The sequence below is a fragment of the Struthio camelus genome, chromosome 20 (genome assembly GCF_040807025.1).
Source record: "Struthio camelus isolate bStrCam1 chromosome 20, bStrCam1.hap1, whole genome shotgun sequence".
Taxonomy (NCBI): Eukaryota; Metazoa; Chordata; class Aves; order Struthioniformes; family Struthionidae; genus Struthio; species Struthio camelus.
Genome location: NC_090961.1, coordinates 1330299 through 1353453, shown reverse-complemented (window position 1 = coordinate 1353453; position 23155 = coordinate 1330299). Strand labels below are relative to the sequence as shown.

At 54.2% G+C, this 23155-nt stretch overlaps 3 protein-coding genes across 13 annotated transcripts in view; 2 read left to right on the top strand and 1 right to left on the bottom strand.

Annotated features, from left to right (window-relative positions):
* Positions 1 to 5952: 5952 nt before the first annotated feature.
* On the top strand, positions 5953 to 11456 carry WDR38 (WD repeat domain 38). Its single transcript, XM_068915200.1, has 9 exons — positions 5953 to 6434; positions 6514 to 6634; positions 6739 to 6855; positions 6986 to 7083; positions 8164 to 8244; positions 8486 to 8608; positions 8781 to 8930; positions 9566 to 9613; positions 10039 to 11456. Exons 1-9 carry the CDS (start codon positions 6360 to 6362, stop codon positions 10117 to 10119), a joined length of 894 nt encoding a protein of 297 aa, XP_068771301.1. The 5' UTR covers positions 5953 to 6359; the 3' UTR covers positions 10120 to 11456.
* A 168-nt stretch (positions 11457 to 11624) lies between these two features.
* RPL35 (ribosomal protein L35) overlaps positions 11625 to 23155 on the bottom strand; it is a 55285-nt gene continuing 43754 nt past the window's right edge. Inside the window, exons 2-5 of the mRNA XM_068915201.1 lie at positions 13329 to 13427; positions 13007 to 13143; positions 12560 to 12641; positions 11625 to 11844 (exon numbers count right to left, since the gene is read on the bottom strand). Coding sequence (XP_068771302.1) covers positions 11695 to 11844; positions 12560 to 12641; positions 13007 to 13143; positions 13329 to 13331 — 372 coding nt within the window. The 5' untranslated portion in view covers positions 13332 to 13427 and the 3' untranslated portion in view covers positions 11625 to 11694. The remainder of the gene's footprint in view (positions 11845 to 12559; positions 12642 to 13006; positions 13144 to 13328; positions 13428 to 23155) is intronic.
* SCAI (suppressor of cancer cell invasion) overlaps positions 13878 to 23155 on the top strand; it is a 50121-nt gene continuing 40843 nt past the window's right edge. For 4 of the 11 annotated variants that reach the window (XM_068915191.1, XM_068915190.1, XM_068915193.1 and 1 more), the window contains exons 1-2: positions 13883 to 14034; positions 14122 to 14166. In XM_068915191.1, coding sequence (XP_068771292.1) covers positions 13982 to 14034; positions 14122 to 14166 — 98 coding nt within the window. In that variant the 5' untranslated portion in view covers positions 13883 to 13981. Of the gene's footprint in view, positions 14035 to 14121; positions 14167 to 15292; positions 15367 to 23155 lie in introns of all 11 variants that reach the window. The other 7 variants (XM_068915198.1, XM_068915199.1, XM_068915189.1 and 4 more) reach the window with 5 other exon arrangements.

Sequence of the window (23155 nt, the reverse complement as noted above, 5' to 3'; positions counted from 1 at the left end):
GCTCCGTGCTTGCGTCATTGCTGCCGACGCGGTGCCAGGAGCGGCCTCCGTGCGCCGCTGCCTGCAGCCAGGCTCCGGCGGGGTCTGCTCACGCGCGCAGGCGCGTGTCTGCTAGTGCACGGGGAGGCGGTGCGTGCTGCCCCTTGCAGCCCGAGCCCGGGGGCGCCCCTCGCCCCCCGCCCCGGCTCCCGCGCCCGGCCCTGCAGCGCCGGCCGCTCGCCCGCCTGTTTCCTTTTGGCAGCGGCCGCCTGCCTGGGTCCTCGCCCAGGCCCGGCTTCGCGCGTCTCCTCCCCGGTTTAGGAAGCGGCGTTTGCGTTTGCCCGAGCTTTAAAAGCTCCTTCCCAAGCGCTGCTTGCAGGAAGCGGGGGGGGGGGGCCGGAGCCCCCGGCTGCCGGGTCGCCGGGCAGCTGCCTCCTTCCCGCGCCTCCCGCCGGGGCCCAGGCGGCAGCCGGGCGCGCGCAGGCGGCGTCTCGGGCTGGCGGAGCCGGGCCCGACCCAAGCGCGGGGCCGGCAGCATCTCCTGGCTCAGTCCTGGGGGAAAAAGGGGAATTTTGCCAGTTGCAGGTCTGAGCTGCAGCCTGCGCGGTAACAGCTGGGAGCTGACGGTCCCTGCCAGGGACATCTGGTCTCACTTCCACCTGGCAGAAGCGGCGGGAGCAGAGCCCGGCGCCCAGCCCGCGGGGCACGGCGGCGCGGGAGCGAGGGCCGGCGGCGATCCCCTCCGCGTCCCCTCCGATCCCCTCCGCGTCGCCGCGGACCGGCCCAGGCAGCCGGGCGCTCAGCACTGCACCGCCGCCGCCGCCGCGCGCTCCCCCGAAACGCCGTTTCCTGCTGCAAACGCGTCCGGGCTGGCGCCGGGATGCCCAGCACCGCCGGGGCATCGCCCTTCCCGTCCTGCCCGCGCCTCCCACGCCGCACCGCCGCGCGTCTTCCGCCCCGACGGAGCCCGGCCGCGGCCCGGCAGTCCCGGCACCGGCACTGGCACCGGCAGCGCGTGCTGGCGGGAGCGGGCTGCCGGGGCCGCACCGGCGCCCGGCCCGAGCGCGTTGGCTCCTGCCGCGAGCCCTCCGCGACAAGAAAGGGAGCTGGCTGGGTTTTTTTTTTTTTCCCCCCCAGGCTGGGTCTCTGCCAGGCTTTTATCTAACGATCGCCAGCAAATCCCTGTCTAAACAATAGAGATTTCTGAAATTTTTTTGCAGTAAAATAAACTCTCGGCACATCTCTAATTCCAGGGCTTTGTTGTTCTTCCGCAGGGGCGGCCGTTTCGCTGCGCGCTGCCTTGCTGTGCGGGTTAGGACCGCTCTTGGAGCCCCTCGCGGAAAGAAAACATCGGGACCGAAGCGAGGCCCCGCGCGTTGCTCGTGCCGGCCGGGGCCTCCCAGCGGCAGGGGGTCGGGCCGGCGCGGGGCCCAGCCCTGCTCCCCTCCGGGGCCGCGGCTGCGCGGGGCAGGCTGCCAGCGGCACGGAGGCAAAGCAGCGGCAGCCTGCGACGCAGGGTGCACCGGGCAGGGAGGGAAACGCCCGGGGCTGCGCGGCGGAGCGGGGCGTTCGCGGGCGGCGGGAGCCCCCGCGGCCCCTGCGAGCCCCCGGCCGGCCGTGCCGCCCCCCGCGTCCCTTCCTGCGCCCGCGCTTTCCGCTCAGAGCCCCGCTCCGCCGGCCCCGGGAGCAGCGGGGAAACGCGGCGGGTGGAGGCTGCGAGGACAAGCCCGGGGGAGAACGATGGCCACTGCAGGGCGACGGGGGGGACACCACGGGGCCAGGAGACATTTCCCGGCGGCAGCTTTGTGCCGGTGAACAAATCCCCACGGCCAGGCAGCGCCATGCTGGACCGCGTGCTGGACCGCGTGCCGAGCCGGATTGTGTGCCATGCTGGATTGCGTGCCGTGCCGGACCGTGTGCCGTGCCGGACCGTGCGCCGAGCTGGATTGCATGCTGTGCTGGACCGTGTGCCGAGCCGGATTGCGTGCCATGCCGGATTGTGTGCCATGCCGGATTGTGTGCCATGCTGGATTGTGTGCCATGCCGGATTGTGTGCCGTGCTGGACCACGTGCTGTGCCGGATTGCATGCTGTGCCAGACCGCGTGCTGAGCCGGATTGTGTGCCATGCTGGATTGTGTGCCATGCCGGATTGTGTGCCATGCCGGATTGTGTGCCATGCCAGATTGTGTGCCATGCTGGATTGCATGCTGTGCTGGACCGTGTGCCGAGCCGGATTGTGTGCCATGCCGGATTGTGTGCCATGCTGGACCACGTGCTGTGCCGGATTGCATGCTGTGCCAGACCGCGTGCCGAGCCGGATTGTGTGCCATGCCGGATTGTGTGCCGTGCTGGACCACGTGCTGTGCCGGATTGCATGCTGTGCCAGACCGCGTGCCGAGCCGGATTGTGTGCCATGCTGGATTGTGTGCCATGCTGGACTGCATGCTGTGCCAGATTACATGCTGTGCTGGACCACATGCCGTGCCGTACCGTGTGCCATGCTGGATCACATGCCATGCCAGACCATGTGCCATGCTGGACCGTGTGCCATGCTGGACCGTGTGCCATGCTGGACTGCGTGCCATGCCGGACTGATGCTGTGCCGGACCGTGTGCTGTGCCGGGATGCAGGCGGTGTGTGAGCCGCCAGCCGGCCAGGCCCCGGCTGCGCTGCAGAAGCCGGGCAGCAGGCAGCTCCCGAACGCGGGGCAGCGGCGGCGGGAGGCGTCGCTCCGCCGATGCACCCCGTGCCCGAGGAGCGCCGGCGCTGGCTGCCGCCTCCCGGCCCGGCCGGGCGCGCGCAGCAAGGAGGGAGCGGCAGCGCGCGCCGGGCGAGGGGACAGAGCCAGCCATGAGAATAAGCAGCAAAGGAGCGCAACTGAAACCACACCGTTCCCAGCCGCGGCGGACCGCTGTCGGGGCTGAGACGGGGGCTCGCGCGTGCTGCCGCGTCCCGCGCAGAAAGCCGCCCCGATGCGGCCGTGCGCGCAGCCCTGGTCTTTTGGAAAACCTGAGCCCAGCTGAGAACGAGGAGACGGTTTGGGGGCCCAGCAGCGAAACGAGCTCGCAGGCTTAGGATGAAGCTAATGAAGGAAAACGGGCTGGCCGAGGCAGCGTCTGCTGACCGCGGCCGGGGGCAACCTACGACGGCGCTCCGCCGAGAGCGCGCCCCTCGTTACCGGTGACGCCGCGTAACGGGAGACTTTAATTAGCTCCAAATGACAGCTATCTCCCCAAATGAGCCATTCACCCTGGGAGCTGTCTGGCTTCTCCCCTCCCCAAACCTGCATCCGTGTGCCACGGTTCAGTCGGCATCACATCCACATCCTGCGGCGGCACCAGATGCCAACGCCGGCACCGCTGGCCACCCCGCCGGGCTGCGGCCGCCCGGCCGGCCCCGCTCGCCTCCGCCCCGGCTCCCCGGTGCCTGAGCACCAGCAGCCAGCAAAAACAAAGGGGCTTTTGTTCCCCGCAGGCTCCCGAGACCCCCCACCGCGGCACTGCTTTCTCTCAAGCTAAAGTCACCCCGATCCCCTTTCTCTGCCATTGTATGTCAGGGAACTACACCCCCAATTGGATCCAGGGAAAAGCCCCAGCACCTGCTCGGATGCTCCCGGCCGTGGCTCCGACCGGCCTGGCCCCGGCTGCGGCTCGGGGGGCGCGCAGGAAGGCTCCAGCCCAGCTGCCTCCGGGGCAGCTCTGACCCTGCACGGCCCTTTCCAGGCCACCCCGGGGTCCCGTTGGCACGTGCCCCAGGCCAGGAGCGGCTGCTCCAGGTCCCTGCTCCTGCTGCTCCTGCTGCTCCTGCTCCAGGTCCTTGCACCCTGCACCCTGCTCCTACTCCTCCTGCTCTTGCTCCTCCTGGTCCTGCTGCTCCCGCTCCTGCTCCTCCTGCTCCAGGTGCCTGCTCCCGCTCCCGCTCCCTGCCAGGCCGGGCGAGCCGGCGTCAGGACGCGGCGCGGGGCCCAGCACATGCTCCCCGCTGCGCCGGGCGCTGCCGACATCCAGACATTCCTCCTCCCCGTGGTCAGCACCTCCTCTGATCATAACGTGATTAAAAGATTAAAACGGCTCAGCTGAGCGGCAAGCAGCCAGCGAAGCTCGAGACGGGGAAGCCGAGGGGCTGCGGGCGCCCGCCGCAGGTGCCTGGGCTGGCTCCCGGTGAAGAGCGCCGGCTGCCCCAGCACTAATTCGAGCTGGAAAAGAGCGCGATCCGAGCTGGGCGCTGCCGCGTGCCGCGGCGGCCGGCGTGCCGAGCGGGAGGCGCGGAGCCCCGGCCCGGCCCGGCCCCTCTGCCAAGCCGGGCAGCGAAGCGAGAAATCCCCGCTGCCCTCTGTCTGCTCCCCTCTCAATCACCAGCCGGTTTCGGTTGTTTGCGCTGGTTTTGCCTCGTTCCCGGCCCGGCTAACCAGGCGGCTGGCGGAGGGGAGGCAGCCGGGCACCCGCGTCCCCCCCGGCCCCGTTTTCCCATGGATTCCCAACAGCTGCTCCCCCGCGAAAGGCCACCGGAGCCCAGCTGGAGCGCGTGGGCGCTGCGGGGGCACTCGCGGCGCCCGCTGCAAAGCAGGATCCAGCCCCAGCTGAAATCCAAGCCGGAGCCGCTCTCCGGCTGCGGTGGCGATTGCTCGGGACGCCCCGGCCTGCCCGGACCTGCGGAGCGGGGAGCGCGGCGGCAGCTTCGCTCCCGGCTCCCGCTCCGCCGTCCCGGACGGGGCAGCAGGGCGCGGGGCAGCGGGATGCTGCTGGCACCGCTCTGTGCCCCCCGGCCGCTGCTGGCACGTCCCTGCCGAGAAGGGGCCTGAGGCCTGCCAACTCATTGCACCCCCAGCAGGGTGGCAGCCGGCCAGAGGGAAGGCAGAGCCGCGTGTGGCTGAGTCATTCGGAGGTGGAAACAGAGACCCGTTCCCAGGCTCGTCCCCGCCGGGCGCCAACTGGCCCCCCGCCGCCCGGCCGCGCTCCTCGGGGTGCCCCCGAGGGCTGCACGGCCCCCGGGGCCCGAGCGGGGCGGGAAGGGGCTCGAGCCCTGGGGTGCGCGGGGGCAGCCGCCTCTCCCCGCCGGCCCCAAACACAGAGGCTTTTCTCTCCGCGCTGCGGTTTTGCAGCTCTTGCCCCGGTCCGGCACGGCGGCGGCGGCGGCGGCACGCAACGGCCTTTGTGTCCCGCCAGCCCCAGGGCCGCCGACGTCCGGCAGCCCCCGGCAGCGGGAGCGGGGCCCCGCGGGGCGGCCGGCGCACGCCAGACACTGGCCGCATTCATGGGGCCGCGGACGAGCCCCCCCGGCCGCTGCCCGCCGAGCCCCGCTGACAAGACGGACATTCAGGCGGCGCGGGCAGCCCTCCTCCGCCGGCCGGGCGCCAGCACCGCTGGGCTCGCTGGCAGCGAGATGGGCCGATAAGGGGCTGGCACGCAGGCCCGCGGGGCGCAGCGGGCGGCGACGCGCGGCCGAGGCCAGCGGGACGTGGCCAGCGCCGGCGCGTGGCGCAGGGCTGATAGGCGCTGCCTCGCTCCTGAGCACCCGCCCGTCCTGCCGGCACCCAGCAACCGGGGCATCCCACCCCTGCACAACATCTGGTGCAACCAGCACCTGCACGACATCTGGTGCATCTCACCTGTGCACAGCACCCTGCGCATCCCGCCTGTGCACAACATCCAGTGCATCCTGCCTGTGCACAGCACTCTGCGCATCGCGCCTGTGCACAATATCTGGTGCAACCGACATGTGCACAACATCCAGTGCATCCTGCTTGTGCACAGCACCCTGCGCATCCCGCCTGCGCACAGCCCCTTGCCCCCCGCCAGACCTCCATCCCTTCCCCCAGCCCCTGCCCTGCGCTGGCCGCCCGGGAGCGGGTCCGGCCGCCCCCGCAGCCGCCCCCGGCGCTCGGCCAGCGCCTGCTGTGCTGGGGCGCTGGAGAGGAAAACATCTGGGCCTGCCGGAGACGTTCCCAGGGCACGGGGCCAGAGTGCTCGGCGCGGTGGCATCGCCCTCGGCCGCGCTCGGCACAGGCAGCCAGCAGCTGCTCCTCGTCCCGAGCCTCCGCCCTGGAAATTATTTATTTATTGAAGGAGCGTTTTCCGCAGGAAGTCTGCTCTAACGCTGCAGAACATCTTCGGTTGCAAGGGAAAAATAAACAGCACGAGCCGCGGAGGGCCTGACGCTGCGTGCGCGCGGCGCTAAACCCGGGGCGGGCGCCCAGCACCCCGCCGTGGGGCTGAGCTGGTGCGCGCTGCCCCCAGCAGCGCCGCCCCGGAAAGCCACCGGGCCGGGGACCTTGAGGGCAGGCGGCGCCGCGGAAGGAACGCGCCATCCCTGGGTCACCGGGGAGACCGTACACAGGGCGCTGGAGGCGAGCGGTGGGACGAGGCCGCGGGCGCTGGCGATGGCCCCCGGAGCCGCCCCGCGGGGCCGCTTCGCCGTGAAGGACGTGACGTACTTGGCGAGGCACAAGGGCGAGGTGAGCCGCCGGGCGGGCGGGCGGCCGCAGCCATCCCGGCCCGGGGACGCCCCCCTCCCGCCGCCCCTCTCGCCCCCAGGTCAACGCCTGCGCTTTCTCGGCCGACCGCCGGCTCCTGCTGACGTGCTCCGACGACAGCAGGCTCTTCCTCTGGCGGGCCGGGACGGGACAGCTGCTCTGCAAGATGCGGGGCCACGGAGGTGCGGCGCGGGGTGGCGCGGCGCAGCCCTGTCGCCCTCCCGGCGTGGGGGCCCGGAGCAGCCGGGAGCCGCCGGGCCCCTCACGCTCCGCCTGCGCCGCCCAGGTCCCGTGAACGACTGCCGGTTCTCCCCCGACGGCCGGCTCCTGGCCAGCGCCTCGCAGGACTGCACCGTCCGCGTGTGGGAGCTGGCGACCGCCGCGTGCTGCCGCGTCCTGGAAGGTGCGGGAGCGGGAGGTGACGGCGGGCAAGGGGCCGGGGCGCTCGCGGGGCTGCAGCAGAGAGGGGTCAGCGAGCGCGCAGGCAGCCCGGGGCCGGGCCGTTCACCTGCCGCCGCCGCCTTCTCCTCCAGGCCACCGCAGGAGCGTGGAGAGCGTGCGCTTCAGCCCGGACGGCAGGCAGCTGCTCTCGGGGAGCTGGGACAGCACAGCCATCCTCTGGGACCCTCAGGTAAAGCGGGGGCAGCACGAGCGCCCGGCGCCACCCGGGACAAGGGCCCCGGGGAGGATCCTGCCCGGCCTCAGCGCGTAGCGAGCGCTTTCTCTGCCTGGGCCTCGCACTGGCCCCTCGCTTCGCCCCTGGCTCCCTTGCGAGAGCGCCAGCGCTGCTGCTCCTGCCAGGTTACAGGCTGCTTGCCCACGGGACACAGCTTCTCTGCCAGTACCGGGGGCGGACTCGCTGGTCGTGCCGCCCGCCCTGGTACAGCTGGATGGTCACTCAGTCCTAGGATCTAGCGCAACGCCAGGAACTCCTGTATCTCCTGGAATTCCTGGTGCGCACTGTGTACAAACCCAAGCTCAAGCTTTCTTCCGGCATTATTAACTCCTGCTACAGTGCTGTGATCACTGAGCCGCACAGTCCTGGCTTCGCAGCCCAAGTTTCCAACAGGCCACGTACTCCCCCTCTCGACGATGAAGCGCTGCGCAGGAGTGCCCTACCCCTACCACAGCTGCACGCTGTGCAGCCCCAGCTCGTACAGGAACGCAGGTGCCAAGCGCGCTCGTTGCTGCAAATCCCGTACCCCAGCCCAGCAGGGCTCGGCAGGGCCGCTCGATCAGAAGAGAGAAGCCGAGCGTCCTCTAGTCTCGGCATAATTTCACAAGGGCATATAGAAATGCTTCAAAAATACAGCAGATGGTAGGACTTCTCGACCATCTAGTGGGGGTTACAGAAAGGACAGAGCCAGATTACTCAAAGAAGAGGCAACAGGCACAAGCAGCATCAAGGGAAATTCTTCACTGTGGGAATGGTGCAACACCAGGACAGGGACTCACAGAGGTTATAAACCTCCATCCTTGGAGGTATTTAAAACTTGACTGCAGAAGGCCCTGAGCAAACTGACTTAACTTCAAAGCTGGCCTGGCTTTGAGGAGGCAGTTGCACTAGAGACCTCCAGAGGTGCTTTCTGACCTAAATTACTCTATGATTGTAACTGCACAAACATACATATACCAGCGAATCCCTCTCAGCTGTGACTTTAGGACATTTTGAGTTATCAGCTGTAAGCTGCTGTTCATTTCATTTCTGCAGTTAGGTCACATGTTAAGAGTCTTCTCCGGGCATCGTGATGCTATCCAGACCTGTGATTTCTCCTCCGATGCTCATTGCCTGGTAATTAAGCTTCACTTTCTTTCCTCCTCACCCCCACCCCTCACCATCTACTTACTAAGGGAAGGCATGTTAGTGAGTGATTTGTAACACAATCAGACCTTTCAGAGAAGATTCTCTCCAGGCAGCTTTGCTGCAGTGCACCCTGCTGTGGCTCCTATCGGAGGCTTTGCGCTGCATTCAGCTTCTTCCCATCTTCATTTTCAAATCACACCATAGCTCATGCTCCCTCTTTTCTTGACAGGCAACTGGTTCCTGGGATCATACAGTCAGAGTCTGGAATTTACAATCTGACATTCAGGACAGAATTTTGGAAGGCCATCGGGGCAATATTACCTGCGTTTGCTTTTCCACATTAGGAATGCTGGTAAGAACCATCGGGCTCCTCCCCAGATGCGATGTGCCAGATGAGCGTTAGGGTACAGCATGCCTGCCTGAAAAGCAGCCCTAGCTCATGTTGTCACCATCTGACGGAAGAACCCTGCCCCTGCCTGCCTGATTTCCTGCACGCAGGACCAGCTCTCCCTCCTCTCTTTCAGGCATCAGGCTCCTCGGACAGAAGCGTGAGGATCTGGGATCCTCGCAGTGGCGTGCTCGTTTTCCTTCTTGAGGGGCACACGTGCTGGGTGAAAAGCATGTCCTTCTCTAGAAATGGGCTACTGCTGGCCACTGCAGGATACTCAGAAATGGTAACGTAAAGCATTTTAAACACGGCCTGCCCTTAGGGCGATATGAACGTTAGCCTAAAGGAACAACAGTTTCCACATGCAATCCTGCATCTTATATAATGCTTCAGCAGCCTGGACACATGGTGCTCGGGTCCAGAACTGTGCCAGGCTGGGTCTCCATACTGCAGAACGTATCGTGTTAAGGTTCACACTAAGCTCCTAGCAAAGCTCTCGCGCAGTCAGTATTAGCATCACCCTGAGCTGTCAAAATAATTCTGTAACGCTGCCCCTCATAATAGCTGAGGATAGGGGAAATTCACTTGACCACACACATAACTAGACTGCTCTCTGGTTAACACTTTCTCAGGCTTGAAATCCTTCACCCCTATACTGAGTTCAACAAGCAGAATTAGGATCTTTTCCCCTAAAAAAACATCTCTCAGATCTTCCTTAAGGGCTCCCTGATAGGCAGAGAGTTTTTCCATGTTGGAGCGCATTAGCTACACTAACAGAAACCATCACTGCTGCATCACTAATGCTTGAACAGCACCGCATAACCCTTCACCACATCAGAACCAAAAAAAAGGCCTTTGCAATTGTGACTCAATCTTTGGCACAGAAAAAACACATCATTTAACTAGTTCTGTGCTTCACAGGTGAAAGTGTGGAACTGTGAGACGGGCGAGTGCCTAGAAACTTTAGAGGTAACAATCTTTTAGTTCAACCAGCTTTTCTCTAGTCCAGTTTTCAAGTTTCATTTGACCTCAGTCAGCCTTCACAGGCATACAGAGCTTCAGTCTGATACTACTGTATCTCTACATTTCCCTAACTTCAAATGAAACAGACTCCTCTCTTCCCAGCAGCATGTCATGCTGTATGCTAAAAACAGCCTGACTGGACTATTCTCATCCAAAAGAAATACCTATATGCCATTAGAAACAAGTCATCTCTATATCCATAACCTCCAAGATGAGCGCAGCATTAGGCAAGAGCTTCACAGCAGGCAACATTACAGTTTGCGAGGGCTGGTACCTATAAGCACCCTCTGCATCCTGCTGCAGGCCTCTGGCACAATAGGGCGCCAACAGCGCAAACACAGCCCGCATCTGAAATGTATCTCTGTTGACAGGTGATGTTGGACCAAGCCTCCAGCTGCACGTTCACCCCGGAGGGCGACCTCTTACTTTCAGGAGCTGTTTGCCAAGATTAAATGAGCTGCAGGTGGGAACAAACCTGGAGGATGCTGCCAGAACCCAGCTTTCTGATCAAAACGGGAAAAGGGATGGTGAGCGATTGCAGGGATGGCAGCAGCATGCTGAAGACAACTGCAAAGTACGAAGCGGATGACTTGCAGATGCTAGTCTGCCTAGTGAGACAGCAGCAGCTCATTCCTAGTCACAGGTGTTCCAAGCTCCAGGTGACCCTTAAACAGCTTTACCAGCTACCGTAACTACTTCTGGATTGTAGGGTTGAACCACTAACATAATTCCATTTCCATCTCTATAAGGAATGGAATACGCAGCATTGAAAGAACCTTATTAACATATATTTCTTTGGAGTTAACCATGGAAACAGCAGCTTTTGAGATCTAACAATCCATTGATTACGTGGTGCTGTCAACTTAACACAACATCACAAAAATTGTGATTACCCGAGCTGGGAAAGCAGACCAAAACATTTTTTTTTTATGTGGAACTAAAAGGTCTGTTGAAGATGCCCATGTAAGTGGTAGCAGCGCTTTTCCTCAAAGAAGAGGAGGCACTTACTAGGTCATATTGCAAAGATGACAAACAAGCCTGCAAGTTACAGAAATTAATAGATTTCAAAGAAAATGCTGCAGTTCTTAGGTCATAGTTTATGAGACCAGAAATCAACGTGTACGTGCTCTACTCTCCAAATATAGATTTGCTATAGCAACCACCACCAATACTCCGCTTTATGCGCCAAGACTTGTAACACGACTCACGCCTTAACTTCCAAGCTGCTGTATCTCCACCAAAGTGGAGCACAAGGCATTAATAATTTCATCCCACAGCTGCACTGGTAGGAGAGTCCTTTGCTTACAGCTTCAAATACATTGCTCGTCTCTGCAGGCAATATTCCAGATTCATCCCAGAGACGGACCAAACCCCTACATTTGCAAAGAAGGCTGCAAGCCCTCCAGCCACCACTTGGAGCTGCTCCAGGAAGCATCGATCAGATTAGCAACCAGTCATCTGTGAAATGCCTGCCTCATGCCAGGTGGTTCAACTAGGCAAATCATTACACCTATGGCATCTATCCTAGCAGTTGATACATTGGGATTCTTTAGCGCTCTAACTAGTCAGGCAAAAATCCAAAATAAGCGCTGACAGAAGTCTTCAGTTTCAATGAAATCCACTAAGACTCCTCAGCAAATTAATTCACCTACACAGCACTTAAATTGTGGCACAAGAGAAAACCATTAAACATTACTTCCACTTGAGCTACGGGCATGACAAATACCAATCTACTGTAAATATCTCCCTGTAAAGTTTTGATTTTAAATAAATTTAAATACTTCTGCCTCACATGTTAGGTTGAACCTTCTTCAGAGCGAAAAAAATCTTAAAGTACTAGCTACATATTTTCACCAGTAATAAAAAAATTAAACCTTTTGTGAATCCTGATTTTTCTCCATGAAACCAATGACCTCCTCTGTACCTCACAACTATTAAAGAGGAAACCAGTGACAGCTTCCAAACAAAATTCTATTTAATGAGACATACTCAGCCAATATAATTACGACTTTTAGTACGCTGCAGTTTTACGCCTTGATAGCATATTTCCGGACAGGGTACAGACGTTCTTTTCGCTGCTGTTTTTTGGTCTTCAAGTTTTCTTCATGCTTATTTAATCTGCGTCGCATGGCACGAGTCTTCTTGGGCCGCAGGTCAAGAGGCTTGTACTTTTTGCCCTATTTGCAAAAACATACAAGAGTTGAGTTTGAGAGACTGCAATGTAGGGATCAGGTGCATTTGCTCATAGAGAGCTGAGCTGCCTGCAAGTGTATCAGCAGCAGCATGGTGAGCTTTTTTTTTTTTTCTTGGCTAGAACTGTCATTACAGTCCGAAGGCTTTTAGAGTTTCTCTCCCCTAAAAAACATGAGCTGATACTACCTGATACTGAGTTTAGCACCAGGGAGGACCTTACAAATCCCTCTTGAAATACTCTCCTTTTCTCCTATTCTGAATAATCCAAGCCCATAATAAAAAATATTCTGTAAACTACAGAAACATCTCAACAGAGAGAGTTTCTCTGTCATCTGTAAGATAACAAAAACACTCTTCCAATATAGCAAACAGCATCTGCAGTCCGATTCTGGGAACCATACCTTCTAGAAAGCATACTAGCCCACATAATAGCAATGCTCTACAGAGGATCCTTTTGGCAAGAGCAAATTCACACTCCGTCTACAAAATTTAGGGCAGAGCTGGGCTAAGTATGGCAATAAGCAATATTTAAAGAGAAATCATAACCAGACAGTTTAAATACCTGACATAAATAAACATTCTCTCTTGAGCTTTAAACTTCACAAGTAAGAATCTACAGAATTCACGTCTCCCTACAATTGTACCAGATGTTTGGAAGCTGCAAGAAAGAAAACAGACTGCTACATAAGATGCACTTACTTTGTAAAACTTCCTCAAGTTCTCCTTCTGGGTCTGATTGATAACAGTTAAGACTCTGGCAATGGATTTACGGACCACACGTCTGCAGGTGAAAAGGAGCATGTCTCAGAACATACTGAGGGGCAAGCAGAAGACATTTTAAACCAGCGAGCACCTTACGACGCACAGAAGATGCGAGTGCGCCTCAACAGCTCTTGGCAGCCGTCAGCTTACCGCCTCCAAGCCAACAGTCACGCAAACCCATCTCCGAGCTTACATCTGTTCGCTTCGTAGCCGCTATTTTTTTTTTTTTGGTCATTACTATGGTTTTTTAAGACCCCAAGGTGCGCTTCCCAGCCATCAAAGCACCTCGCCCACCCGCGAGGTGGACGCGAGCGCTCCCACGGCGGCACCAGGCCGCCGCCCACGGCTCGGGGGAGCCCGCCGCGGCCCCCCGCGCCCACTTACATCTTGGAGAGCTTCGAGGCGGCCCCGCCGGTCACCTTGGCCACGCGCAGTTGCGACAGTTCCACCTTCAGGTCGTCCAGCTGCTTCAGCAGCTCCTCCTTCTTCTTGCCCCGCAGGTCTCGGGCCTTGATCTTGGCCTGCGGGCGGCGCACAGGCCGTCAAGCCCCAGCCCCAGCCCCGGCCGGCCGCCTGCCCGCCCGGCCGGGGCCCCCCCGCATCGCCGCCCCCACCTCCCCGCCCGGCTCGGTGCCGGCGGCGGGGCAGCCCGGGCGGATGGCGCCGGATGGCGGCGGGACAGGGGCAAGGGGACGGAAAGGCTCACCATGATGGCAGCACCAGCGCGGCTCCGGGCGGAAAGGACGGAAGCCGCGCGGGGACACGACGCGGAGGGCGTTGCCGGCCGGGACCTACCAATCCGCGCCTAGGGCGGGGGGAGGAGCCTGTTGCACTGCCCGCCCGCGCCCCCCCCCCCGCAAGCGGCGCGGTGGTACCGCCCGGCGGGCTGACAGGGGGCGTGAGGCGGCGGGGCCCGTTCCTTCCCCTCGCCCGCGGCTCCGGCATCGCGGGCCCTTCAGGCAGGGGCTGCGCGGCGGTTCCGCCGTTACGGAGGTGCGGTGGCTCCATGGCGGAGCGGAGCGAGGCGGGGCGGGGGGGCTGCGGCCGCGGGGGGCTCCCGCGCTGCGCCGCGCCGCGCCTGCCCGCGCGGTGGCGCCGCCGCTCGCCTCTGCCCGCCGTCTCCTGGCAGCGCCGCCGTCGCGACCTGCCCGCGCGCGCGGGTGGGAGGGGCTCCGGATGGACGGCGGTTGCCGCCAATGGGCGGGCCGCTCCGCCGCCGGCTCGGGGCGCTCGACCAATGGGAGGCGGCGGAGGCGGGGCGAGGCCGGCCGAGACTAGTGCGAGGCGGCAGCGGCGCTCGCGCAGCCGGAGCCCTGGCCTCGGCGGCGGCGGTCGCGGCTTCGCCCGGAGGCGGCGCGGATGGTGAGAGGAGCCGCCCGGCAGCGCCTGCCCCGCGCCGGCCCGGCCTCCAGGTGCGGGCGGTGGGGGGCGGCGCGGCGGGGCGGGGCGGGGGCGGGGGCAGGCCCGGCGCGCCCCTCACCGCTGTCTCGTCCCCGCAGAGCTCCAGGCCCGGCCGAGAAGCCCTGCCGCAAGCGGAGGCCCAGGTAAGGCGGCGGCGTCGCGCGGGCGGTGCGCCGCCCCCCCCGGCTCCCCCCAGCCCCCGCGGGTCCGCGGCGGCGGCCGAGGACCGGCTCGGCGCTCCAGCCGGCGGGGGGTGGCGGCGGCGCGGCGCGACACGACACGACACGACGCGCTTTTTTTTTTTTTTTGTTTAGGCTCCGATTCAAAAAATCATTGCACGGGTGGCAAAAGCCGCCGCCTCTTTATTAACTACCCCCCCGCCCCCCGCCCCGTCCTGCAGAGGTTTGCAGGGTTTTGGCAGACGCCTGGCAGGTGACTGCCCTTCTCCATCAGAGAACGAACCCTTTGACGTGAAATAAGGCCGGGTTTTGCAAGAGCTGTCAGCGCCGCGCTGGGTGTGCAAACGGCAATTCGGCCGGATCGTCGCGGATGTGTTCCGATTTTCGGCTTTTATTTCGGCAGCTAGCTGTGCGCCGCATTCTCGATTTGTACCGAGAGGTGCTGTGTACAGCAGATGCTATGAAATGAAGTGCCTTTGGGGATGAAAGCTGTACAGGTGTTACGGGGTTTTCCCCCCGCAATTTCTGACCTGTTATTATTTACGAAAAACCTTGACGACCAAAGGCTGCCCTGAATAAAATATTCAAGATCAAAATGGCCAGTTTCTAGGCTTGGGCTCTAATTTCCCACTGCATAGAATAGGAGTTATTTCCATCCAAGTTTGAATTGCACTCGTGTAATTTAAGAGCCAGGCCCCAAGCTTCTGTAGGCTGTGTCTCAGCTAAGCAGTTCTAGTCCTTCAGTCCCCCCAAATGGATCCCTTAATGTAAAAAAATTGCTAGCTTTTGCAAAAGCTTTCCAAATGCAATGCATGATTCCGAGTGCCTTGTCTAAGCTAATGCAAAGCAGCTCATTTGGACCATATGATGATTAAAACGCTAGTGTAAGTGAGTATCCCAGCATGCCCATGCTCTCCCACCATTGCTGCTAGCAATAAAACTGCAGTATTGGTGACAGCCTTCAGAAATCATAGAAGATCATCCTGGTATAGGTCTTGCTATAGGAGTTTACAGATGCAGTTCCTGTCCAGTGCGTTTTATGACCTTGTGTGAACCCTGTTGCATAACAGTTGTAACTTTCATTGCTCAGGGTGTTGAAGGAGTGATTAAGAAGCCTGTCAACTGACTGTAGAAAAAAAGATACTTCCTCTTGATATCAGATAAGTCAGTCTCTCTTCTAAGATGTTTTGATAAACTGAATCATGCTTTGTATTAGCTAAAAGAAACAGTGAGTCACTTGAGAAGCAAAGAGCGCAATTCTCCGATCATTCTGGTCTGCCAAAATAATACAGATAGTACACACAAATGTGATAGCCAGGTACTTTGCTACAGAAAATATAAAACACCATTCACAGAAACTGCGTGGAGGGAAGAAATATTTTGCTATGCTATAGAGAAGATGGTGAACATTGATTATCAATAGAATTTTGTAGCTTACTGTTTCATGTACATATATTTATATATATATATATATATATATATATATGTAAAACACGTCCCTTGTAAGCATTAGAAATTTCTGCGCAAAGACGGATAGTTGGGCTGTGCTCTAAATGTAAGAATGATAAAGGTAACAGTACCATGCTATGCGTTCACTGTGCTCACATGAGAAATCAGATCCACGAGTGATGAAATGCTAAGTGTGTAGCAATAGGAGAAAGATGTGGCTTGACTGTATTGTTATTAGTTTCTGTATTGATATTTTTATTTGGTGGAAGGAAGTAATGAAAAATGGAGAATAACGATTCAAAAGGCCGAGAAGCTTATAACCTGAATCGGTTCTGTAGACATTGCTTTGAAAAGAGCATTGAAAAAAAAAAATTGTGTTTTCCATAATGTTTCATTGCAGGTATAGATTTACTAAGGTGGGAGGAAGGGGGACTGTAACTCTCCTTCCTCTGCTGCTAGCACCACTCCTTGTCACATGATGCACCTGCACAGTCCTCTGTTCACATTGCAGCTGTGCTCAGCCTGGTGCATGCCATTTAGATTTCTGCTCTTTTTTGCATCACTTTTATTCTGGTTTAGCTCTACTGGCTTTAAATAGAGCTGTTGATAAACTGCAGTAGTATAAATGGATAATGGGAATTAATTCGATCATCTGGACTCATTACTTTGTTGGCTTATGTTTTGCTGTGTGTGGCATGCATGAGGCAAGGGAAGAAGAGTTCTGGTGTGAAAGTCTAAACTATTCTGAGGTGATGTTTCTGCCCAAATAGCTAAGACTTAGCTGTGTTTTCTTCTTTCTTTCTTTCTTTCTTTTTTTTTTTTTAAGGGCATCATACAGCTGTCAGTTTTATGACATAAATCTGTGTGTTGATGTGACTTTTCAAATAAATGTCCAGTCGGAGTAAGCTTTGTAAAAGGAAAACCAGGACCTGTACAGGGAAATTTTATTTTAATTTTCTTTGGTAATCTTGTCTAAGGACGTTCTGCAGGCTTGCCTGTTACAGCTGAGTTGCTCTCTTTAAGCACATACATTCTATCCTGGATATGTAGTTTTTATATAGGCTAGAAACAGAGGCATGGAATGGGGTATGTGTTGCAGCAAAAGGAAGCGGTTTAAAGGAGTGGACTGAGTTGTGTGTGGGAGCTGCATGGAGGGTCAAGCAGAGGTCTGTTTCTATAAAGTATGCAAGTTAGTTGCCAACACAAATATTACCTAGCAGTTTACATGTGCTGAGAGAGCCCAGCAGACCCTGTAATGGGAATACAATAGAATAATCATCAGTCTGGTTCTCTGAGGATGTCAGTCAAGAAGGGAAGTGTGTTATGCCAAAAAGCCTGAGTGGAACAGCAGGTCCAGAGGATTCCTTGTTTGAAATATTTTAAATTACTGCTATTATTATATCTGAAGAAAGACTAGAAACCGAGTTTCTTTGTATAATTAAAGCAGAAGTTGGCAGAGAGATTTCTCTGCTACGTGGCAGAATAATGGTCCAGGAGCAATTTCTGCTCCGGAGGGTGAATTCCCTGGGTGATGAGACTGCGTGCAATTCTCGTGCTTGCTGGCAGTTTACCTCCAAGCACTGACTAGGGGGAGGAAGTGAATTCCACTGATCACATAGGTTTCCTTAGCTTGTACTGCATTCTGTTTTGTCAGAGTTAAGATTCCAGTTGGAAAGCAGCCATTAACACCTTGGCTGAGAATGCTAACGAGATATAGAGTGTGGTGATAACTGCCCTCCAGTTTGGATGATGCTGGCCTGAACTGCCATTTGGGCTAGCAAGTAAATAATTTGACATGCTAGAAGGACGTCTCCTAATTCCACACAGGCAATTCCTAAATCCACATTAACATCAAGTTTCCTCATATAGCAACCTTCTTCTGTTTGAACTAATGAGCGTATATCAAAGAGTTAAAAAATCAGTGGTTTTCTGAGAAGAGAGGGAATAAAAATCTATCCTGTAACTCAGATGCTTTTCAGGAACTTGGCCGCTCTAGATGGGAGAGGCATGTGCTTTTCCACACTGCTCTAGGTGATGGCTTAGTTCAAGGGGGCCCGGATTTGGCTCAGTCAACAGTTGTGTTGGCGTCTTGCCATCAAACGTGCATAAAATGGAGCTAGCCGCAACTCCCTCCTCACTCTAATATGGAGGGGCAGCCCAGAGAGACCTGAGGCCCCAGTATGCTTTGCTGTAGGTTGACTTGGCTATGAGAATTATACTGTGATGTGCAATTCCTGCAGCATGAGCTGTATGGTGACTTGATAGTTGTTTTCTAGTCCCTGAGTTGTATATTGGTGTCTTATCATGTCAGCTAATGCATTTCAACTCTTGTTGTGCCTGTGCTTCCAAAATCTGTCTCCCTCCTCACAGTGGCTTATGTACTTTTCCAGATGTATGAGGTTCATGTCTCATTTGCAGACTCTTCCTATTTTTTTTTTTTTAAACTTATGTGCATTGCCACAAAATCAAGAAAAAACACAACTGGCATTTTAGCTGCTCAAAGCACATTGTATATAAATAAACTGAATAGTTTAAGTTTAGCTTGTGAAATGTAAATACACACAACTCAGCCTGCAATGGCTGATGGTTTTTTACCTATCTTCCTTCTTCCTCTCCCATCCTTTCTGAAGGTAGACTAGTCTGATGTTCTTCTTTCTCTCTCTCTCTCTCTTTTTTTTTTTTTTTTTTTTGCTATTGCTCTTTCATACCGTGCAAATTACTAATACTGTGTAGGTGGCATGCAGGAACCACTATAGGTTCATGATTTGAATTGAGAGTGGATGAGAAGAAATACTTGCATCCTCTTCCACGTAGCTTCTGAACCATCTTCTGGGGATTCCTGGACTCTGATGACACAGAAACTCTGTCTCAGTGTCTGACCTGAGCTACTGAAAATAAGCTCAAGCTCAAACTAGTTAAGTCGGTAAAAGAACAGAGGCCAACCGTGATGACATTTTTAGCCTTTGCCCTTTTTTCATCCTATATACAAGAGGTCATGAACTGCAGGGAACGAGGGATCACAGAGGGCACAGGATTGACAAATGCAGAACAAATTGCCAGTGGCAGAAACATAAAGACGAGAAGCAAAAGTTTTGCGTTGTGGAGATAATTGAAAATGGCCTTATGCATTACATGATGATATCCATGTCTCTTGTTTTTAAAGTGAGGCTGTTTGTAGTGATTTTAAAAGAACGCTGGTAAGGCGTGGCTTAGATGATATCGTGATGCAGAAGACAGGGTTGGAAGGGATAGCTTTCTGTCTCCATGATATGATGCTAATGAGTAGCTCCATGTTGCTCTGAGGGTTTAAAAAAAACGGCCAAGTTATCTTTCTGGATGCAGACAGGTCTGCTTTAAGCAATAAAAAGTTTCTTTTTTTAAGCATAAAACAAATAAAAAGCCTAATTCTATAGTCTAAGCATTTGTTTCAAACTAAAATAATAAGGTTGACTCTACATTCTGGATATTATTTGAATTGGATTTCATTTGAATTGGAGTGGGGTAGAATCTGTAGTGTTGGCTGTTTCCCTATGAGGAGTCTTCAGACTGTTCCTGCAAAGAGGTCAGAAGTAATGAGGAGGAGGCAGCTCATGTGAACTTTGAGGTCTTAATATCAGACTGTATTTGCAAAACTTCATGGTCCTCTGATATGCTGAGGAATGAACTAAGCCCTCATGCAAAAGTATTAAACTTTCAGTTAGTAGTAACTGCTGATTATGTAACTGTGTGTGCTTGCTATCTCTTAGCTACATGTGCTGGGATAGTGTAGGTCTGGAGAATTCTAAATTCATGGTTTCATCTTGTTTTCCTATATAGCCCCTTCCCTCTTCTTTCCCTTTTTAGGAAACAAGCTTTATGCAATTGCATATTCAGGCTTCCTCCTTCTTCTCCAAGTAACGTTTCGATCATTTGTCCAATGTAACTAGCATTGATGTAGGGAGTCAGGTCCTGAAGATTATCTAGCCAGTAATTTTAATGGAACTTGGAAGAGGGACGTGTTTAGCGCATGTATTGAGGGGAAAGACAGACCGGAGAGAGTTGTTACATGCTATAAGGAGGCCTCTGGCCAGCCAGTCAGCATGTATGTAGCCCTGAGGTGGTTGAAGCACTTCCTTTTGCTCTGTGGGAAATCGGGTTATTGTGGTAGGTAGGGAAAGGTCAACAGGGCAAAATACAGGTTGATATATGGTACCAGGCTTCCTCTCTCCATAAGAGAGAGGATGACTGACTGTGCATATGTGTGTGTGGGTAGTGTCTAAGGCTTGGTAGGTTTTGAATGTTCTTAATCTTTTTAAAAAATGTCTCGCCTCTTGCTCAGTCTGCAGAGCTGCTTAAGTGCTTCTTCCACAAGTTAGCTGCAAAATTGGTATATTTTAGTAGGAAAGCTACTTTCTTGGAGAATTCCCTGTTGCAGGAGATTTTGGGTCAGCCACGTTGCGATTTGTTTACAGAACAGAAGTCTCTTGTTTTTTTACCCTCCTCCTTTATGCTACGTTTCTCCCTGAAATAAACATCCAGGCAGAGAGAGAACGTGATTTGAACAGCATTATAAACTGAGTAAAATAGCTACTTGTTTCTCTTTCCTAAGTTGTATTTGAATTTACTTTTTGTTGTGTTCAAACAAAAAATGCCTCCAAAGCCTGGGCTCTGCTCAGGTGCATTTCATTGTGTATTTTGTGTGCGTGTCTGAACAACAGTGAATTTAGCTTGTGTAGACACAGTCTGATTGCTCTTTAAACTAGAGTTGGGTATTACTGTCATCATGGACTACAAACCCTGCCCAGGAATCCAGGTGTGCTCCATTAGCCTGCTCTCAGATGCGTCCTGCAGTGTCCAAGCCAGCTACTTGAAAATGAGCTTGGTATGTCTAGAAGAGCTGCAGTCACTGCAGTGCAGACGTGCCCTGAGGTGAACAGTGGTTAGAGATGAGAAATGCCTGTGTTTGCTTCCAACCTTTACTAAAAACCTTGGAATAATAAAGAAATCTATATTTTTCCTCATATTTCTTTATAAAATCACTATACCCGACTCATCTGATTCTTCTGTTTGTCAAGCTTTAATGGGTCTGATATATAACTGCTCTTTGCCGTTCTCGCTGAAGCATTGACTCCAGCAATCTGTGAAGCTCTTAGTGTCTTTTGTTTTAATTCAGTATTTTTCTTGAACAGAATTGAGTGATGGCTCAGAAATTTTGGGGCAGTGGCTCTCAGTGGAGAATTAGGTATTCTGGGCAAAGGGATGAATTTGGTTTCTAATTAATTTCTGTGTTGTCTGAGGCTCCGTCAGGACTAGCACTCTGAGCTAGATAACATGGAAGTCACAGATGGTTTTCCCAAAACGTGCAGTTTAGCTTTCAAGCAAAATGCAAGAGGCGAATATGCAAGCCTGTAGAAGGAAAGGAGAGGCAAATAGTGAGCAAAGCTAGACGTGTTGCTTGAAGGAGGCAAGTGCTGTGAAATGAACAACCTTAGACATCCCGGCCAATGGTAGCAGAGTGATGCTGGTCCATCTACCACAGTTCAACAGGGTTTTTTTTTCGGTGGTTGTTTTGTTGTTTGTTTTCTTTATTTTTATTTATTTTTTAAAGGATGAAATGGGGAAGAATCATGGTATAATGCAGATGCAGGGATTTTCTTTTTTATTTTGATGGGTACTGCTGTCAACTATAGTTTGTTGTCAATAGTTTTTTTTTTCTTTTTTCTTTTTTTTTAAATAAAGGTGGCACAACCAGCTGCTCAGAATAAAGGATAAGGAAGATTTTTGGCAGTTGTCTTTTCTTTTTAGCAAGGCATCAGTGGGTTGTTAGGAGGCCAGCACAGTATCTCAGCATCAATTAGAGGGAGCTTAGAAGCTTTCTGGAAGCAGATCTGATCTGGAAGTAAGGAAAAGAGAGTTGGAGATGTTTCTTGATAGAGATTTGAGAGACAATGGTACCAGGTTTTGGGCATGGCTGAACAAGAGCTTAGTTTTATCTATGTTATTAAATTGCTGATGAGAAATAGATATCAACTGGACATCTGGTTTTATATCACATTCCCTTCTGCCAATGATGGCTTTGGGAAATGCGTCTGGGTGAAAAGTGAAAAGAAAGCTGTTCAAGGTTTAAGACCTTTATAATCCTGATAGACTGGAATGTGTTCTCCACCTGTTCATTTCCGTGGGGAGCAATTCAGTCTCCTTTTTCTTCTTGGTTTGGGGAAAATCCTGTATCAACAGGATAGATGTGGAAAGTTTGCTTTTGCCTTTTGGTTACCCCTTGGGTCTCTGGGTAAGAAGTAGGAGGCATCTGAAAAGCAGTGTTTAAGTATCTGTGCCATGATTTCTGGATTAAAATGGTAAAACTATCCATGAAACTGGGAGTCAGGATGCAGCCATCACTTATCATCAGCTCACATGTCTAAGCACATGATTATATTTTCTGCTCAGCTTCAGTATTTTAATATTAATCTGAACCTCAACTGTAAATCCTAAGCAATTTGTGTTTGATGCAAGCAATGAAACTGCAGATCAGCAAGAGTTTAGGACATGTAGTTTATGTGTTAGTTTACTATTGTGTATTACATGTGTCAGAGAAACACAAGTTCTGATTCTGAAGCTAAAGGTTAATCAATATAGTCAATCTAACCTAGTTCACTGCTTAGTTTTCAGTTTGCTGTCTTTGAGGGAAAGAATAATTAGGAAATGCATTCCTTCCAAAAAGAAAAAGCTCCTCCTCTCCCTCCCAGCCCCATCCCAAACATGAACCAGTCTGGATCCTCTTGTTAGATTTGCATCTGCTGTCTTGTTCTGAAGGTTGTGTGCAGATTATTTAAGGGACAGAGCCGAAAGCGCAGTAATCAAAACGGCTGGAGCCTGAAATAAAATACAAATTCTCTTTCTAATTTTAGCCAGGAAGCTTCACTGGGTCACATTGATCAGTTCTCTGAGTCATAATAAATTTGTTGTTGTGCAGTTTGGCTGATACTCAAGGAGTTGTGTGCCCCCTACCCCCCACCCAAAACAGCCTTTTAAGTGTGGTGCTTGGTGAGTGATGCTCAAAGTACTACCCGCGGTCAGGCAATTTCAAGAGATGAACTATTGTAAAAAGTAAACCCTAGGCTAAAGAAAAATCACCGAGGCTCTGCTGCCCATAAAATACTGAGCAGTGCAGAAATAGGGTAGCCTAAATGATAGTCACTTTGCAAGCCCAGAAAATTTGAAGAGGACGTCTTCTCATTTTACTTGCCTGAACTCTCTGCATACATATATTTCATTTTCTAGACTGAAGAAGTCTTAAGAGAATTAAAATATTGAAGCAGATTGCTTATGGTTTCCTCCTATAAATCTCTTTCCTCCATGTATATCTTCTCTTTGACATTTGAGTCTTTACCAGTCCAGGACTGTAGGTGCATCTCAATTCCTGAGTTCTGGCTAGGTGAAACTCCCTGATAGCCTTTATCTTTCCTTGATGGTGTGGTCTTGTGCATCACTTTGCTGAGGGTCACTCCAGTGAGTCTCCAAATAT